This window comes from Anthonomus grandis, chromosome 18 (assembly GCF_022605725.1).
Source record: "Anthonomus grandis grandis chromosome 18, icAntGran1.3, whole genome shotgun sequence".
Classification (NCBI taxonomy): domain Eukaryota; kingdom Metazoa; phylum Arthropoda; class Insecta; order Coleoptera; family Curculionidae; genus Anthonomus; species Anthonomus grandis.
In genome coordinates, this window is record NC_065563.1 from 11,299,902 (window position 1) to 11,321,442 (window position 21,541).

General features: G+C 31.7%; 1 protein-coding gene across 5 annotated transcripts in view; it reads left to right on the forward strand.

Annotated features, from left to right (window-relative positions):
- Positions 1–21,541, forward strand: part of LOC126746918 (intraflagellar transport protein 56) — a 219,655-nt gene that overhangs the window by 77,093 nt on the left and 121,021 nt on the right. For 4 of the 5 annotated variants that reach the window (XR_007664028.1, XR_007664027.1, XM_050455339.1 and 1 more), the window contains one exon: positions 4,405–4,642. The exons of the other annotated variant lie outside the window; for it this stretch is intronic. Coding sequence is in view for 1 of the 4 variants with exons in the window: in XM_050455339.1 (XP_050311296.1) it covers positions 4,405–4,419 (15 nt within the window). In the remaining 3 variants the exon portion in view is untranslated. Of the gene's footprint in view, positions 1–4,404; positions 4,643–21,541 lie in introns of those variants that run through there. 5 annotated transcript variants of the gene reach the window in all.

Consider the following 21,541-nt stretch of genomic DNA (forward strand, 5'->3'; position numbering starts at 1 on the left):
CATCTTGTAAATTTAGTATTTGAGAGTGGTATTTTTCCTTCAATTTTCAAACATGCCACTGTAACCCCGTTGCATAAATCGGGAGATAAAAAAATTATTAGTAATTATAGACCCATAGCTTTAACCAGTAATCTTTCAAAAATCATAGAGAAATGCATGAAACTTAGACTTAATGAGCTTTTAGAAAAAAAATGATTTTTTGTCACAATTTCAATTTGGATTTAAACAAAATAAAAGTACAGAAGATGCGATGAATTGTATTACAGAACAGATAGGAAAGTGTTTCGACTGTGACGAGAGGTACATGGCAATATTTCTGGACCTCAGCAAGGCGTTCGACAATGTGACACATGATATTCTGCTAAAAAAACTGGAAAATATTGGGATTCGAGGGATCCCTTACAGCCTGTTTGAAAGTTACATTAACCAAAGAACACAAAGCACCAAAATAAATAGATGTGTCAGTTTGCCTAGGTTGGTAGAATATGGTGTGCCACAGGGAACTGTCCTTGGACCGGTATTGTTCTCTATACATATGTTAATGAGTTGTTGCAGTTGTTACCTAATGTCGGCATGGTATGTTTTGCAGATGATACCGCAATAATGATTAAGAAAAAGTCTTGGAAGGATGTAAAGACTGTTGCGGAGTCTTCCATGAAAAAAATCAAAACTTGCTTGCTTGGTTTAAATTGTTTAACACTAAACTCAGAAAAGTCTAGCACATTAAAAGAGATCACATTACACGAAAACGACTGTGGCATAACTGAATGTTTTTGCACCCAGGAAATAAAAAGACAGACCAAGGTTAAATATTTAGGTGTTATTTTGGATGAAAATCTAAAGTGGCACCACCATGTTGATTATATTTCCACTTGAGTTCGGAAACTTATTTATAAATTTCGTGAATTAAGACAATTTATGGAAAAAAAGACCCTTACGAGCATTTATCTATATATTATTTATATATATAACAGCGTGAGACGGAACAAGTAAGACCATCCTGAAACCTCTTATGATTACCCAAAAATATGTTCTGAAGGTAATGTTTAACAAACCAAAATTGTATTCCTCTGATATTTTATTTAGAGAAGCTAGATTCTTGCAAGTAAATCAAATTTACTTGAAAGCAGTGGTTAGGCTTCTGTGTAAGAATCCACACTACTTGCATTTCATATCTCACAATCAGAACACTAGACAAGCTTTAAATAAGAATGTAACGATCCCAAAGACCACAAAAACTAAATGTCAAAAAACTTTAACATATACCTCAGCAAAAATATATAATCAACTTCCCGTAGAACTCCTATAACAAAATTAAAAGTAGAATCCACGATTGGATATTAGACGATAACGTCACTTGGTTAGTATGATACACATAGTACTGTTTATTTTTCTTCCTGTTTTTTTCCCTTTCTTTCTCCTAATTTAATTTAATTCTATTTTATTTTTTGAATCACTTTTGTTTATATATTATTTTCTTAAAAATTGTTTTTATTTTAATTAATTAATTTGGATAGACAGGAAATGCGCACACGGTATTTTTAAAATACCATTGTGCATTGGGTATTCTTAGCGGTTAAGCAGTTGTTATTTTGTAATGTTATAATGTATTATCTGCTGAATATATATTATTATTATTATATTATTATAATATTAATAAAAACTTAATTCAAGGACAGAGCGTTACATAAAATAAAAAGAAACTGTTAAAAAAAACACAAGTTGTAAGAAAAACATTAATAACAAAAAATGTGAACACAGGAAGTGGTATGTATGATAAGAGCATGAAATAAAATAAAAAATAGGTAGTGCAAGCCTTATAAATCAATTTAATAAATGATTCATGTGAAAAAATGACAAAATAAATGTTTAAATAAATATGTATTGTAGTGTAAAGCCAGCAGTATCAGCATTATTAAAATATGTGGACAGAACTGATCAGAAGAAATTCTATAGCTCAAAGTCTTAATAAAATTTACATTACATATCGCTCTCCATGTTTTTCTTGTAATGGGAACTGAGAAAAATATTTTATTACTATGTTCCTCAGAACCATTTAAAATATACATACTCTTACATCAAGGAAATTGTCAGGCAAATTTTAAATCAATTTTTAATTGTTAAATAGAAAATGAAAGGCCAGACATTTTGTAATATGTATTTATAAGTTAAAAATTAAATACTTGAAAAGTGAAACTTCTTCATTGAAGCAAACTGAATTTGATTTTATTAAAGACTAAAGATTGACAATACAAAAACATAATAGTAATAAATAAAATCAGATTTTCTTACCAGAAACCTGGAATTGCTTGCCGCGAATCAATTAAAAGATTAGCCCCAATATTGAAAAAAAAGCCTTAAATTTAAAATAACATCCTTAAAACAAATAGCAAACTCAACCCAGGCTTGCATTTATTGAAATGACAAACAAACTCAAATGGTATGACAATGACAAATGATGTTCTATCAATCAATGTCAGCAACTGTCAATTTTGCCAAGCAAGATGGCCGACATGCGATTCCGATTTTCACCATACAAGCTTCATACATATGTGACTGTTATGTTAAGTTGTCATCCGTCATGTCAATTATAAACGGGATCCAACGGGGTCATGTCAATTATAAAACACTACAGGCTAGAAATGGCGTTCTCAGTTTGTAAGAAACATTTTCTTCCTTAAAAACCTAAATCTAAGGGACATAATTTTATAAATTGGCTTTTATCGAAAATAAAGATGTACCTTTGTACAGTTTGCCATTTAAAAAAAAATTCTAGACCTAGTTTAACGGTTATTGGATCTTAATTACGAAACTTATGCTACTTATCTTGCTAAAGGAGACAGAATATGTAATCATATATCAGCAGACATCCTGCATTATGGGTCATTGGACTAATAGTACTTCTGGTTCCTGTTCCGCCCGCATGAGTGTCGTGTTTCTCGGTGCCACATTTACCGGAAGCTAAAACTGTTTTTATAATGTTAAATAGACGTTGTACCGTTGTGTACATGTAATTGTACTATTTTTATACAATACATCGGTGCATACAAAGGTGGAGAATCTAGGGCTGTTGAAATTCTACATAAAATGACCATCAGAGAAGGGCAAACAATGGGGTTAAGGTGGAGGGTTCTAGGGTTTCCGGAAACCGATGGTAGGGTGCACCCGGTGCGTTTCATTATTAATGATAAGTTATTTCTTTTCGCTATTTTTCGGTTCGAGGAGAAACGAGCCATCAAAAGTGATCGCCGAGATGGAATTTTCACTTATTTGCGATAAAAATTGGCACAACTACTGCAATTTACGTGTAGCATTACAACATAGCGATACGCCTTGTTTTCGAGAAATATAATAGAGAATTTTCACATTTATTTTACTCGAAAACCTTAAGTTATGTGAGACAAGTATAGATACAACACTTTATAGATTTTTTATCACCTATAATTTTTTTTAAAAACTTTTTTTTCTTAGACAATCATTTTCTGCAAAAAACCCGTTTTTCATTAAGGCAATCCTTAGCCCCCCACCCACCCCACACAACTTACCAGTAAGAAATTGTTTTCAAAAATCATTGCTTTCCAAAATAATACGCATGTATAACAGCTGTTTTTATCATTAATATCTAATCTAATAAATCAGTTTTTTTAATTTAAATTTGATATAATTATATATATGCATATTAATAAATATTTAATACAAAAACAGTGCTATTAGGTTGAATTTTATAGCCAAAAAACAGTGATTTTTCAGAAGAATTTCTTGCTGGAAAAATGTTTGGGGTGGGTGGGAGGGGGCAAGGGTTTTTTTGATGAAAAACAATGTTTTTGCAGAAAATATATAATATTCAATATTTAATTTAATAACACTGTTTATTTAAATTTGTTACAATTTTATATATAAATATTTAATATAAAAACAGCGTTATTAGATTGGTTAATATGGACGAAAAATAGTGATTTTTCAGAAGAATTTCTTGCTGAAAAAATGTTTGGGGTGGGCGGGAGGGTAAGGGTTTTGTTGATGAAAAACAATGTTTTTTGCAGAAAATATATATTCAATATTTAATTTAATAACACTGTTTATTTAAATTTGTTACAATTTTATATATAAATATTTAGTATTAAAACAGCGGTATTTCATTGGATAATATGAACAAAAAATAGGGATTTTTCAGCAGAATTTAATTAAATATTTGAGGTGTAATAATCGAGTTCAAAAACTGGATATATAAATTCCGTGTGGATTTTGTTAAATGCCATAATTTTCTTCGTTTTATAAACATAATAGTATATGATATACGTAAATTCTACAGTTTAATAAATATACCTTGGCACGATTGATAAATATACCATAACCAAAAATTTACTAAAAAAATCATTAAATAAATTATTTTATTTCTTACAGGCATTCCTGGACTAAGAATTCCATTATCTTGACCTTTGGTGAATGGATTTTGGAGGATATCTTGACGTTTGATCGATGTAAATTCACAAAAATTCAAGCAAATTCACAACATGAAATTTTATAGAACGCATTACTTTCTAGGTCCTTTATTAGTGTGTTTGTTTTTAATTTTGAAAAGAACCATTTAACTGTGTCCAAAAATTTAATATTTGTAACTATGCCAGAATGTATAATTTTATTTGTGTGTCTTATAGGATCCTGAGGTTGATCTTATAGAGATTGAAACGTCAACCAACTATATAAATGGATCAAACAATTAAGCAAGCTTACAAACTAAGGTCAAGAGAAATGATTCGTAATTATTACTATATAATTATGAATCATTCATCAGATTATCAGCTCTGAAACAATCGGATTGTGAGTTTGTCATCTGTCAAAGGTGTCAACATTTGACAAATGACATCTGTCATTTGTCTGAGTTATATTTTGTAGAGTGTCTGAATTATGTCTTGGGAACGCGTATTCAAGTCCAGGAACTTTGGGACTCCGGGTTCCAATCCCAACCACTGCAAATTACCTTTATATGTGTAAATTTATTTATCTGCTTTTTAGTTATTTTTTTTACTTAGTACTTTTTATGTACTTAATTAATAAAAAAAAATTATTCGCACTCAATCGGGATTTGAACCTACGCCTACGCCCAGACTTCTACAATTTCAACTATTCCTTACAGAATTTTTCCAAGCAAATAAATAACAGCTGTCTTATGCCACCGTGAAAATAATTAAATTTTTACTAAAAAAAAAAACAAAATAATCTAAGTACCCCCCTGGCGTGTTTCACTCGATAGTTTTGGTAAAAATCCTTTACTTGCTAAAAAATGAAATGTATCATTCTGTTTCTGGTTGTTGACGTGATTCACGCGGTTCTTAGGATGAGGTTTTAATAAGAAAATGCTCTTTCTAAATTGTCTTGATTGCAATAGGGGGAATTACATGCGATGACAGTGGAAAGTGTAAACTTTTTTACTGCTAAAAATTCTTGTTAATTAATTGAGAGTCAAATGATAGTCATCGTCTAAAAGCCGACTCACTACATAATTCTAGGCATTTGAGGACTTAGTGAAATACGGTGGAATTTCAAAAATTTTTATATCACTAAATTTGACAGACACAAAACAATACTACTGTTCCTCCTCAATAAAATATCAATTTTTTTTTTAAAAATAAACTATGACAAGATATGATAAATGAATGTAGATAATGTATTTTGAAGGAAAAAGGTAATGATGCCACCGACATTGTTGATGCCACCGACACAAGGAATCACTACCAGTGACGTCGACAAAAAATATTTACGTGATCAATATTTATTAATAAAAGAGCGTGCTTTAAATATAAGTAATATTACCGTTTATGAACTATCAATATCTTGATAATTCATTTAAATATGCATGCACTAAAATATTAAGAAAATATTCATTTCAATGAACGCAAAATTTAGTTACTTCGAATGGTTTCTTTTTTCTGTATTTAATTGATGATCGCTATTAAATGGTGTTCTTCGTCTAACACTAGCAAGAGAATTACTACATAATAAAAATAATGTTTCATGACGATTGAGGCGAAATGTGAGTGAGGAGTGAAATGCGGTAGAACCTGAAAAATTGGCTCGTAAAAAAAAACCGAATTCAATAACGCACTTATACGATGCTCTCTAAGAGTCTCTGAGAATTCCTTATCAAAACATTTCGACATAGAACAATTAATAAGAATGATATCATTAAACAACGTTCGTATATCTGGGAAGACGACGTAAACACATAAGATCACCAAATGTATACCGAAAGATTTTCGCCAGATTTTTCGGAGAAAACACTTTTCTGACGTCAGGACGACGGTGACGCGGGTTTAATTCGACTCCGAGCGCAAAAATTCGATAAAAATAGCCAAACTGTTCATTAATACTTTAGGATATTTTTAGGTTATGTGCTTTAAGTTGACATAAGTGACAAGCTACAAGTAATTTGGTGTATGACAAATGTTTGTCACGCACGTAATGTAGGCCAGTGGTTTCGTCCTCAAAAATGTCCTTAGTTTGAGTTACCATGCCTTAATTTAGTACTATACAAAAATCGATAGAGGGCCATTAGGAGAAATTATGCAAATAAAGGCTTTTGTTAAATATTTTCACAAATATCTCGCTCCCCATTTGTCACACATAACATATCATTATCAATACATTTTTTTTTGTTACACTAATAAATAAAAAAATATTGAAATAGAAAATATAGTGAGTTTTCAGAATTAAGATTATTAACTTGTGTGTTTTGTAAATTCAAACATTGAATATTCACGAACAATGAATGTTTATTGAAACATACTCTTAATAATTTATGCATGGTAACGCAAACTCAACCGTATTCTATTGGCCTAATTAGACCAATCATTATTTTGAAGAAAGTTAAATACAAACGTACTGTAACACTGTAAAAGTCACTTTTCAACAGAAAAAATTACAAGAAAATCACGGAAAATTTCAGAAACGTTTTCGATTTTTGCGAAACTTGGTACAAATGTTTGGTTTAATCTTCTAAATAACCACAAATTTTCTCAATTTGAAATATTCAAAATTCGGGAACCACTGATTTTCTTCGTTTTGGAATCTGTTTTTCGGAAAAGTAAAAAAAATATACTAATTGTAGAAAAAATAGCTGGAAAATTAAATACAGGGTGTCCCCTTTCAAATGGTCACAAATGCTAGAGTATATAAAGGAGCCATAAAAAACTAGTTTGAGATAAGACACCGATGGCCGGAAGAAAGCCGTTTCCAAAATACAAGGTGTTTAAATTTTTCCAAAAAATCAATTTGTTTCCTCTGTATTAAAAACTATAAAAATTTAACGTGCGTGTGTTGCAAGTCCGTCCCTGGATATGTCAAATTAATTGCAATTCCTCCAAAAGTTGCCTCACCACCTATCATTTAAAACCTAAAAAATTCATTTATAGTGTACCTTGCACACTGAAATTGCTAATTAACGAATTTTATACTTTTATGCCTCATATGGTCTCTATACTTATATGGTATATTTTGAATGAGTTATTCCTAAGTACTTTCAATTGTACGTACTTTTCCTTTGTATTTTGTCTCGTAGACCACGAATTTACAGTTAGCGGAGTAAATAACGGGTTAAAATGTTTCAATTTTTTTTCCGGCTTAGAACCAGATGAAACCTTTACAAAATCATTAGTTTGGTTATTGCACATACGAAATGGGTAATTACGACTTTTTTTAATGGTACCGAGTTTTTTAAAATCAGAATTAAAAAAAAATTGTTTTATTCAAAAATGTTACCATTATACATTAAACTGCCAATATCTCCGAAACTAATTCATATAGCCAAATTTTCTTTTTTTTTTGCTTAAAGGGCATATATAAGCGCTAACAACTGCAGTAAAATAATTGCAGAAAACTTCTATTCTTGTTAATAAAAAACATGAAAATTATAAAATTTATATTGTTGGTATTGAATTTTTCAGCAAGCAATAAACTTATTTATTATAATGAATTTTGCCATACATGCTACGAATGAAATGTAGAAAAAACCATAAGAAAGTTTTTAAAAAAAGCCACAGGTTTCTATCCGAAATAGTTTTTGAAATATGATTGTTTAAGGTAACGTGTATAGGTGGAAATTGCCGCGCTCTATACCGTTGCCGACCGAACGTACTTCCAACTGCCGCCATTTATTAACCATCTACGAATAATTTATAAATGAAGTTGGTGAATAATAACTTAAGATTCTTAAGTAAACTTAAAAAAATAATTTATTTGAATATTTTAATTAAACAAACTTTAATTTTTAATACTCCTCATCATTTTGTGTTTCCAATGAATCTGGTGTGTCTATAATGTCTTTGTTGCCACAAAATTTACAGTTACATTCGTTATAACACTTCAAACCCTGGGATACACATATACACTTTTTAGTGTTGCAGTTTCCATCGGAACATCGAAGAACTAACATTTTCCGTAGTTCCTTTGGGACGGGATCCTGATGTGTCGCAAATATTGGAGTCCATATATTAGACTCTATATCATTTGTCCATCCATATTTTCTTGGGTCTTCAAAATTCCTATATGGTATGTGACTGTTATACCAAATTTTTAGTTGATATATGCACCTAAAACAAGAAATAAATTGAAGCAACGTTTTAGGAACTTGTTCTTGAAAAATTCTCTCATTTATGTCCTCAGGAATGGGAAATTCTTTCCGCTTGGATTGAAATTCGCGCATTTGATTCTTTAATATTCTAGCTGCTCTGTGTAAGATACGAACTTCATTTTCTTGAAAATATGGCTCATGATCTAAATAATTTAATTCAGATTCACTCGTTGAATCTGACTTCTCCGCGGAATTATCTTGTTTCGTTGGGGACTTTTTTTTGGTGATAACAGAGTTTTATTTCCTAAGTTTAATTGTTTGTTTTTTGCTTCTAAATGCCTGAATATTCTTTTTAGATATATAGTGACTATAGCATCGTTTATGATATTTGGCATCATAAGCAAATAAATCCTCGTATCCACATAGCTTTGAAATCATAGAAATATCTTCCCGTTTTTGTGCTGCATTAATAATTTTTTCGTGCGTACCTTTACCTGTTCCTAGAATAAAAAGTTACACGTGTAATTTACTAAAACTTATCTAAAAGAAGGATTTTAATAAATGTATTAAGTATTTTAAAAACTGCACTAGCTAACTCTAAATGGTCAAACTTGTCACATCCCATGTGATAATTAATTGATACACGATGGATAGAGTTACAGAAAACTTTAGTGGTTGTATTACATCGCCCACCACTTTCAGTTAAAAGTTAATTTAAATTCATTTAATCAATGTAATAAAAACCAAACTTGTCACTGCTATTAGTTAAAAGATGTTGCATACGGCGGAAAATATTTATAAATTTATCCAATTTTAACCTTTATTTGCACCCACTAAGAGTTAATTTAAAACATTACTTTTATGTATATTTTTCTCAACTTTTTAATATAAAAAACTTTTCGTAGTTATAATTAAAATTTTATACTAACCTGTTTGTACGGATGTTAATTTTTCTTTATTTTTTTTAAATTTTTTGCTCAAAAGTTCATTGCAGAAAATATAATTTTAATGATTTTTAAATGTTATATTATTAAAAAGAAACGTTTTTTGGATTTATTTTATCGCAGTTTTCAGCGCTTATGTATTCTCATTAAAACAAAAAAAAGATCTTTTGAATATGTTAAAAAATTCCAGAGATATTAAAAGATTAAGGTTAAAAAGCACTTTTTTTTAATTCTTGCCTTTTTGCAATATTCTCCATTTTATAAAACTCGGTACCACTAAAAAAAGTCGTAAATGCCCATTTCGTATGTACAATAACCTAATTAATGATTTGGTAAAGGTTTCATCTGGTTCTAAGCCGATTTTATTTTTTTTAAGAAGGGAGCTACTTTTATTGTATTTTTTACTCCGCTAAGTCCATACAAACGAATTTGTTATTACTAAATTAAATTTTAAAATTACTAATTAATTTTTTGCAGATGGATTAAAATGCAATGCTTATGATAAAAACACAAGAGTACCTACTTTTCTGTAGATCTTCCAATTTTCTAAAAAAAAATACTACGTATACGTATGTATACTCGATATTCATATCCACTGTTGTAATATAAAGCATAGAAATAAAGTTGATTGCAGTCAAGAAATGTGGTAATCCCTTGATGATTTTATTACATTTTTATTACCATTTATACGTTTACTATAAACCTTTTTTAACACCCTGTATAAATTCTACTTTACAAACTTTGGAATTTATAAAACAAAGTTAAGTATACATTGTGGAATTTGGATGAATTTTTACATGTTAAAGTTCTGTAGCTAATAATGTGTAAATGTATCTTTAATCTTTTGTCAATGTCATTGTCAGTCTTGTCGTTCATAGATGTCTTTTTCTGAGGTTAGAATCTTAGTTGTGCTCTCTACTATGTTTTTCGATACCTTTAATACACGTGTACAAGTAGTATATTTAAATAAATCCTCTAAAATCGAATAGTCTATTAGTGACAAAATACTTATTTAATCTGCGTAACTCTACACGGAGGACTTTTTTTAATATAGAGATTAAATAATAGGTCTCATTTTAACACTTTTCAATAATTAATAATTTTTTAATAGTAATGTTAAATGGAATTTGTTCCTCATCTGGTGTTTTTAAAAATTTAATTCAAAATCATGTTGATACAAAGACTTTAGTGATGACAAGCCCTTATACTTATTTAAACCATAATGTTATCTATAATAGTAATAAGGCCCTTTATCGTACTTTTCATGCAAATAATATTAATCTGTATAGGAGTTTAGAGTCTAATCACGCCAGTAACTTTGGTTCAGACTTGGCATCATTATTACATACACATATTTTCAAATAAATTGTCTTTGAATCATCAAATTAATGAGTCTGAACTGATTACTGATCGTGAATTGAATTCTTCTTTTTTATAGACATGTCCACGAAGGTTGAATCTCATTCATGTTCATATTCTACTAGTAAAATTGAAATTAGCTCTTCGAAAAGCTTAAGTATATATCTTTATTCTTAATATAGAATCCCTAAGAAACAAGATGGATGAGCTTCATCTTTTGCTGGACACATGTAATTTTCCTGATATTGTACTTCTGACTGAGCACTGGTTGAGGCCTAGTGAATGTTTTTTAATATCTGATTATGTTCCTATATCAAATTTTTGTCGTCAACAATCTATACATGGAGGAACCATGATCTTGGCTAGGCAAACAATTAAAACGATTTTTTGTAATATTGATAAGTATGATAATCTTCTGTTAGAGAATGTTTTTGAATTCTCTCTTTCTTTTTGTAAGCGTTTTAATTTATATATTCTTTGTGTTTATAGGCCACCTACAGGAGATATTGCTATGTTTCTGGACAAACTTGATTCTCTTTTATCCCAGTTGTCCCTACACTCTAAGGTTATATTGGCTGGTGACTTTAATATCAACTACACTGATGAAACCTTGCCACGTACTTCTCTTTTAAGTATTTTAAATTCTTACGACTTGAAAATGCACGTTCTTTCTCCCACACGAATAACTTCTTCATCTGCAACTACAATTGACTATTTCTGTACAAATTTTGATGACGTTTTATGCACAGTACTCCGACCATGAAGCTATTCTTGCTAAAATGCCATATAATACTGTATCATCTTCATCTCATTATATAAAAAGAATTTTCAGCAGGAGAAATTTCAATGCTTTTTCTGCTGCTACAGCTTCGGTAAATTTGAATGCACTTGCAACGGCTTCTGACCCACTTACTTCATTTTTTCAAGTTCTGTGTGATAAGACCAATCAGTGCTTTCCTAAAATGAGGCTTAAAACTAAGAAACGAAAACCATGGGTTACAAGAGGCCTTAGAATTTCAGCTAAAAACCTCCGTTTTTTGACTAAATTGTGCAAATATACCACAAATGAAATTATCCTTGTATATCATCAGAAATACCGTAGTCTGTACAGAAAGCTAATTAAAGGAGCAAAATCTAATTATTATAGGGATCGCTTAAATATGTCATCAAATAGGCAAAGAGAGTGTTGGTCGATTATTAATGATTTTAGACATTGCCATAGAAAAGTATCTGAACCGGAGTTAAGACCTGACATTTTAAACGACTATTATTGTGATATACCTAATATCTTGCTCAAGGGCATTCGTAGTAACATTGATCCCCTGCACTATCTTCAACAAGTGTCGGTTGAGCATTCATTTTTCTATCCTGTCGAACTTACCGAAGTAAAAAATGAAATCAAACGCCTAAAAAACCATAAATCATCTGGAGCTGATGGGATATCTTCGAGGTTGTTACTCTTTTTGCCTGATTCAGCCTTAAATGCTTTAGTTTTTGCCATAAACAATTCTTTACATATTGGCATTTTTCCTTCATGTTTAAAAGAGGCAGTGGTTATCCCTCTTCATAAGGGTGGAGATTTGCATCAGCCTTGTAATTTCCGTCCCATTTCTATTTTGTCTACCCTCTCTAAGATAGTTGAAAAACTTGCAAAAAGCAGAATTTTGTCCCTTTTACATCATAATGGCATTTGTCTGCAAATCAGTTTGTATTTCAAGCCGGTAAAGGGACTCATGATGCTGTTTTTAGCTTTTTGGAGAGCGTCTATGTATCCTTGAATTCTGGAGAGTCATCGGCGGCAGTGTTTTATGATCTATCCAAAGCATTTAACTGTGTGGATCATGGAATACTGTTATCTAAGCTCGATAAGTATGGTTTTGGGGCCGTAGCATTGCGATGGCTTGAGTCCTATCTATCAAACCGTACTCAGAAGGTTACAGTGTCGTTGTCAGTCTTTGTCTGCTTCTAGATCCCTAAAATGCGGCGTTTCCCAGGGTTCAGTGTTGGGACCACTGTTATTTTTACTGTATGTGGATGACTTGAGTTCATTGAAACTGCAGGGCAAGGTGGTTCAGTTGGCTGATGATACCACCATACTATGGAGCCATAAAAATTCTGATTATATTAAGACTTGTATCCTTGAGGACCTTCAGATTTTATCAGGGTGGTGTGCTTCCAACAGGCTCGTGTTTAATGTAAGAAAGACGTCTATTATGGGGTTTAAGTGCGATGTTCAGGGTCTGATGTTTGACGAAAATTCCCTCTTGCAGAATAAAGAGTACTGCAAGTTTCTAGGAATTACCATTGATGGTCGCCTTTGGTTTGAAGATCATATTTTACACTTGCCTGGGAAATTATCTTCTGAATGTTTTGCAGTAAGAATGGCAAAATAAGAGCTGGGAGGGGTGGTTGCACGTTCAGTGTACTTTTCACTTATTGAATCTCATATTCGGTATGGCTTGCCTTTTTGGGGTTTAACCAATAAGGGGCTACTTAACATTGTCTTTGTTATTCAAAAAAAAGCAGTTAGATACCTGTGTTCTGCTAAGTTAAGAGATTCTTGCGAACCTCTCTTCATTTCTGAAAAAATCCTAACTCTTTTTTCATTCTTTATCTTAGAAACAGCTGCTCTTATTCACAAAATTCCCAAACTACCCTTTGACACTGTCCATTTGACTCGTCGTTTACCAAAAACTCATTAATTTACATAAGTAAAAAAATTTACAATCATCTACCTCTATGTGTTGTGACATATATTGGATGTTAAGAAATTTAAAAGAGAATTAAAGTCGCTTTTATTGGCTAAGGCATATTATAACCTGGATGACTTGTTTAATGATAGAACCAACCTTGGACATGTTGGACAGTTTTTTTTTCCTTTTTCTTCTCTAGTTTTGTCAACAAGTTTACCTTTATTTAGTAATTGATTGTTTTATTTAGTTATCTTTAATTCAAGTGTGTTCAAAAAGTTTTGTCTTCTGTTGTTTAATTTTGTTCATTGTTTTGTCAATTTTTGTTTTGTTTTTTTAGCTTGTAGGATGCTTGTACACAAGATTATTCTTACGTAATATAGCACATGTTCTTTCTTTCTTTCTTTCTCTATCTACCTACTGTAATTTTCAAAAGAACTACCTACTCATTTCCAACTAATTTAAAGCGCACGGTATAGTAGAGCAAAATTCAAATTTGCCGCCATAATCAAATTTCTTACTTACCGCTATTATGACGTTAAAATGAATTTTTGCTTCCGATTATTAATGTGAACTGTTGATAAACAATAAAATATAATATCTTTTGCATTTTTACCGTAGAATTGAACGGTGCAATCAAAATTTAAACAAATAATTAACAATTATTGCAAATTTGGGTCTTGCAGAAATAATTTTTTGGGTTTATTGCATTTTCCAGCTGGTTTTTTATTACAGTAAGTCTTAGTTATTAACTTAATTCGGTTAAGTTATTACAGTAAGTATGGGAGGGAGTTCATTTTTCAAAAATTCAGAATATTTACGAAATTTTTGAATGTTGTAATTTGAAAAACAAATCGTGGTTATTTAGGACACTGCCTGGCGGCCGCCATTTTTATAACGGTTGTGTCCTTTTGATGTTGGTCACTCTGAACATTTTCAATGTTGCCAACAAAAAATATATTAAATAACGTAATGAAGTTGACGACGTTTGACGTGTGTGTATAGCGGATCGTTTTTGGCGTTGGGTTTTGGATATGTTTCCTCCTTATTTAATACGTGTATAATGGATCACCATCCTTATTTAAACGTATTTCTTTCCCTGTTTCTCAAGACCGAATTATTGTGAATTGTCCGTTGTAATAGTAAAAATAGAAAGAAAATAAAAAGTGTTTTTAACTGAATTTGTTAGGTAAATACAAGCAAAAATTTAAATGAAGATCATCATTTTCATGGTATTAGGATTTATAAGATTCAAGATTATCGGAATAATAAAACAAATATTTTAAAGTTTATGCACCTATCCCAAGCTATTTGAAACTTTGTCTCATTTTAGGTTAGGAATACGTTCTTTCATAAATTTTAACGAAATTCTTAAAGAAGTAGGTACAAGTAAAATCACAGATCTAAGGCTCTCCCTCTTAAATTCTTAACTAAATGTAACTGTCTATTTTGTTTTTGTAAACATAACCTCTCAACAACTTTAATTGTTTTGTTTCCCTACAGTTGGCACAACTGAAATTTGTCAGAGTGACCAACATCGAAAGGACACAATCACGCAAAATGGCGGCCACCTAGTAGTGGCCATTTACTTTTCATTAAATTGGCAGTCCCGGTTTATTTATTAAGTTCGTGATTGAAGAAACGGTTATGGTTGTTGAGACACCCTGTACGTACACGTCACCGGTAGAACCGAACCAATTAACCCTGGGATTTTGAATGTTATTTTAATAACCGTAAAGTATATTATCGTAATTCCCCGAGCGAATGGGAAATCGATCGAAAAATGCTTAAAACTGCTTCTTTTTTAAAAATTTAAATGGGTTATTGATGAGAGGCACGTGCAACTTAATGTGGTTATTTACCATGAGACCGCGCCTTTAATAATAATTAATGACATTATTTAAAAATAAATAAATAAATAAATAAAATATGTAATTTATATCGTCGGCATGCGGATGGTTCTCGGAACCATCAAGACCGCACCGGTTCGGTTTTCGCAAAACGGCCTCTTTACTTCTTTTCCGCGAAAAGAGGAGATCGCATGGGGACCCACAGAGAGAAAGAGAAAGAGAGAGGTTGTTGTAAAAATTGAATTTCGTGGAACGTGGGTTTTAAGTGGATACCTATATACTGCCCCTTGTGTGCGCTGAAATGAGATCGAAACATTTTTATTTTCTGTCTGTGGCATATTATAGTCGGTTTTAATGCTTAGCGGTCAAAGGTCAACGTAACCTGAACATGTTATTTAAATTTGTTGTTATAGTTCACTTAAAACGGACCAATGGTAATGAAATTAGGACCACATAACCTCAAAGTTGCATTTTTTTCACTTAAGTCCTCTATTACTTTTTTATTTTGATCGATGTGAAATGCAACAAAATTTGATCGATATCAATAGCACGACATAACCTCAAAATGTGCCACTAATATATAATACTTGCCAAAATTCAATTATAATTTAAAAAATGAATACATTAACTAAATAAATAAATTTGAGCCACCCAGTATGTTAGTTGAAAATAATAAAGTGTTTATATTTATCGGGCCACTGTGTATATATTAAATATGAGACAGAACATACATAACCTGCAATTATGGCGATAAACGTCAAAACCGGCCATTTTTAAATGACTTTTTATAGTATAGAACTGGCTTTTGAGCCAGAAATACCGGAAGCTTTACGTGCAATTTCGGGGTGGAAACCCTCTTTTCGGACAGTTTGAGGTATTTTGTTCATCAAAATTCCATTACGATTCTTGACACCCTGTAATAATTGAATTTTACTTTGTAACGTCAAACTTCCAAAGACGTCTTTGCAGGTGAGTTGTTTACAATGAGTGGAACAAGGATGGCATCAAAATTACCTTTGGACCTTCAAAAATTTCAGGTAATACAAATTCAAAAAATACTTTTCAATAAATATTTTAATGTGTTTGTCATATTCCAAAGGCTTTTTTGTAATTGTACTATTTACAATGAGCGAAACAAGGATGGAAATATTACTAGAATTTCCCTTTGACGTTCGTCAAAGGTGACTCACATCATAAATTAAAGATGGCCGACGATAGACGTCAAAATCCACAGTTTTCAAATGACGCTCTTAGACATAAAAGGGACGTTTTACCATTTCAGACTGACATAAATGGAAAATACAAGGCTTCCGCTTAAAGTTATATATACTTCCGGTCGAATTCCGGAAAGTTTTTTAGGGTTTTTTAAGGAAACTGCACACCCCTTCCAAGCGGCCACACCTCTTTTTTATTAAGTTTTTTGTTTACTTTTAAAAAAATGGGTTTATTCAAATGACCATTACTCACGTTGTGTGTAACCTACCATTAAGTGTAATACCTCATTATATTTGAAAAGAATGAGGCTTTAATTTATCCTAATAAATTTTTTTAGTATATTCTACTTTTTCAGTGTCAAAACACTTGTAAACAAAAAAGTTTTTCCGGTTCAATTATCAAGCATTTTTTAACAAACAGAAGACTTCAATAAAAGTTGTAGCACTCTAGGAGACGAAGAAATCTTATATAAGTCACTATGTTCACAAAAATTCCGTTTGACCCTTTAAAATAAATCAAATTTCACTGAAATCGGACCAGTAGCAGCAAAGTTATCCATATATACCACTTATACGTCATACTTCATAATTCAATATTATATTAACTAAATAAATAAATGAATTAATTGAAAATAATATAATGAATATTTGTATCGTCCACTGCGTGTAACTTTAATATATTAACCAAATAATCGAGAGTGAGACAGAACGTAACAGCGATTAACGTCACAATCGCCTATTTTTTAAATGCCTTTTTTATGTATAAAACCGGCTTTGGAGCATCTTATACATTCATATTTCGGAAGCCTAATGTATATTTAGAGGGTAAAAACGCTTTCCCGAAAATCCAGACAGTTTTAGGTCCTTTCTCCTAAAATTCAAATAATTTCTTAATAAAAATATCTGCTCAGTAAAGATTCCAATATGACGTCACAGTTCCAAAGACCACCTTGCAATTGAACTGTTTATAATGAGAGGAACAAGGACGAGAATATTACTTTGGCAACGTCAAACCTAACCAAAGGTTGCTTTGCGCTTGCGACTTACGTAATAATTTAAAGATGGTGGATGATAAACGTCAAAATCCACGGTTTTTAAACGATGTTTTACGGCGTAAAAGGGACGTTTTACCATTTCAGACTGACATAAATGGAAAACTCAAAGCTTCCTTATAAAATTAGACACACTTCCGACCTAATTTCGAGAAGTTTTTTAGGAATTTTTAAGGAAACTGTAACTCCCTTCTGAGCGGCCATACCTCTTGTCGCCTATTTAATTTATAAAAAAGGCAAGAATTAAAATGAACATTACTCATCCATTATGTAACCTACCATCAAGTGTCATACCTCATTAGATTTGGAAAGAATGAGCCTTTGATTTATCATAATAATTTTTTTTAGTAAATGCTACTGGTTAGCCCCCAGAAGCCCTCAAACATAAATTCAATTCAAACGTTGTTTCCTCGATTCGAATGACCTTCCAAACCGACCAGACAGCAAAAAAACCATTCCCAGACGTCACCGAATAGTCTCAAAAGACTTAATCTCCAGACCTGTCTCCTGGCGTTTTAAAAATAACGCTGGCTGGTTTTCAAACGCTCAATAATGTACGAACACAAACACGTCTAGAATTAGACGTTCGCGGAACTTCCACGGGGGATTTATTTATATATACATCACGCCAACATATTTTCATCGTTTGTCACCTTGGCTGCACTGTTTCGGCAACAACAAACAATAAAAAAACAAATGACCTCGAGCCTCTTTATTTACAGTTGGTCACAATGCATCTTTGACTTCGATTGACAACTTTGACAGCAGCTGATATTATTACTGGCCCAAGACTCTTGGTATGTTATTAATAAAGAGGGTGTACTCGGAAATATTTTGATAACATAACAGGGTACGAGAGTGCCTATTAAAGTAATTCAGTTCCCAGGTCGTAGAACCTTACGATTCCCAGAACGTTTTAGCAGTAATTAACCCCTAGTTAATGTATAATTGCTGTTTAAACAGTAATTAGCGCATAACAAAGTATTTTACTGGGCGCCATTAGGCTTAGTTGCCATTCTGTTACGTCTTCGAGGAGTCCGCATTAGCGTTAAGGGCATTTTAAGTTTCACCACGAGAACTCACCCCCTAATGAAAATTCGACCTACCCCGGGGGTGGTCGCGACCCCGGCCGACTTTCTGGGAAACACGAAAATAACCTTCCGGGAACCCTGTCGTTACTCGAAAAATTTTCCTTGACGAAAATAACCCTGAATCGGGCCTCGTGAATTATTCAGTTCGTTCGTCTAAATGGGGCAAAGGGTGGATTATGTCAGTTGTTTTTATTTTTCGCGTGAATTGTTTTCTTAAAACCGGACAAGGAGGTTCGGCTATATTTAATACTTGGCGAGTAGGTTGAAATATCCACCCGAACAAATATAATTTTTTTTTAATTAGGTGTTGGTGCAGTCGAGTAGGATCACATAAATGTCTGAGAAAAAAGTATGTTTTGAAAGGGACCTGTTGAATTAGGAAATTGATAATTTCGCCGGGGCTGAAAGTCCGGAAATACCGTCGGAAATGTGATCTTAACGAGGCAAAATTCCCTGAGCGGCATTTTTCGGAATTAACAAATGGAGCGGAACGAGAAGTTTATTTGGAAATGTCGATGGGACTTTTTGGATTTAATTTTTTCTTATTATCATTATTATTATTATTATTATTATACGAGATCAACCCCATTACAAAAAAGAATATTACAACATAATAATTAATTAAAAGTCATTAACACTGATTTGGCTCCGATAACTTAAAAAGAACAATGACTAAAAGATAATTCACAAATATTAAAAATTAAAATACCTTCGTATTGCAGGTTAATTTATTAATAAAATTCAAAAATAAGTTCGTAAAAGTTTTGATATAACGTCATACTTCGCAATTGACCTATTTACAATTAGTACACCAAAAATTAAAAATATATTACTAGAATTGCACTTTGACATTCGTCAAACTTCCAAAGGAGCGTTTGCACTTGCGACTTACGGAATAAATTAAAGATGGGGGACGATAGACGTCAAAATCCACCGTTTTGAATCAAAAACGTTTTATGTGATAAAAAAGGCGTTTTACCATTTCAGACTGAGATAAATGGAAAATCCAAAGCTTCCTGATAAAATTAGACACATTTCCAGACCAATTTTGGGAAGTTTAAGAAATTTTTAAGGAAACTGTAAATTCTTTCCAGACGTCTACACCCATTATCGTCTATTTAAAGTATTAAAAAGGGTTCATTCAAATGAACATTACTCACCTTGTATATAAGCTACCAATAAGTGTCATACCTCATTAGATTTGTGAAGAATAGGGCTTTAATTTATTCTAATAAATTTTTTTAGTACATTTTACTGTTTAGCCCCTAAAAGGCTTTAAACATAAATTCAATTCAAAAGTTTTTCCTTGATTCAAATGACCTTCCAAACCGATTTGGCTCTGATAACTTAACTACAACCCATGAATGAATATAAAAAAGAACAATGACTGAAAGCTAATATCACAAATATTAAAAAACCTTCCATAAAAAAAATAAAATAACAAAAAGATTCAAATAGTTTCCCTAATTTGATGCCTAAACTGAGACAAGGTAATACCCAAAATATCCACTTCACCTGAGTTTAACAATCTTAATGAAGCAAACTATATTGTTATTGTCTATTATGTGTGATTTATGTTTGTATAATCACATATGTGCCCATCTACAATATTGTTCTATATCAATTAAGTAAAAAAGAAATTTTAATTTTTCATAATATAAAAAAAACAATTTATGTCTATAATTTTTATGTTTTAAAATTAATATTCAGTTACGTGTTTAAAAAAAAAAAAATTGTAACGTCGGCACTTTTTCAAAAAAGAAAGTTTTTGATTTCTTGGTCCTTGCCCTGCTAACTCCATCTACGCTACTTACTAAGGACTCTACTTTCAGTGAATATTAAGTGTGAGGTTATGACAGCATAGCCAATCGTCTATTACTGTTTGATCTTCTTTTATGGCATCTTAAAGTATCAAAAAACTTCTTCCTAAAAATTATAGAAGGTGGGTGTCATATAGGCGCAAAGTACAGACTCGTCTTGAGAGGTAGGTTTGCAATGGAGTTCATGTAAGTAAGAAACAGAGTTGGGTCTAGTATAGAGCCTTGTGAGACACCACTTTCCATGTTGTTGGTTGAGCTGAAAGTATTTTGACAGAAGGACTTGTTGCGTTCTTCCCAAAAGATAATCCTTTAGTCATTCTAAAGCTAAAAGAACTGAAACGAGCACAAACGACAGTATTAAAAGTCTTCTGGAAATCTAGTGACACCAAAATGCAGCAGTGACACCAAAATGGCGCAAAAGAGTCTTCAAATTCTTTAATATGTTTACACTTATTTGGTCATTTCTAGGAGCTAGATTACTTTAAAGTTTAATAATAATCTGTAACATTTGCTAATTAGTGATATAATTCTAGTGTCTAATGGATCTACGAGGGCGAGGAATATTTCTAGCTAACATCGAACTATCTCTTTAAAGTGTTGATTTACTTTGTTAGATATATGTCCAACACTAGTGGGTATCGTATTTTGATATTCAATTAAGTTCAGGTATGGTGATTTATTTTTTGCAGATTTATTATGAATGATACAGTTCAGTGTGGACCAGAGCTTTTTACTATCATTTAGCGAGTATTGCGATTGACTTTAGTAGAGCTGCTTTTTTACCCTTTCAACTCTAGTTTTAATTTGTTCTGTGCTTCTAGCACTCATTTAAGAATGTACTATTTGGAATGTTTGTATTATGCCTTATTTAGGTGGGTCCGTATAATTTTATGACATAAACTATTAGGATTGGTCAATACTTTATAGTATGGAGAATTATTTTTTGTTGGGA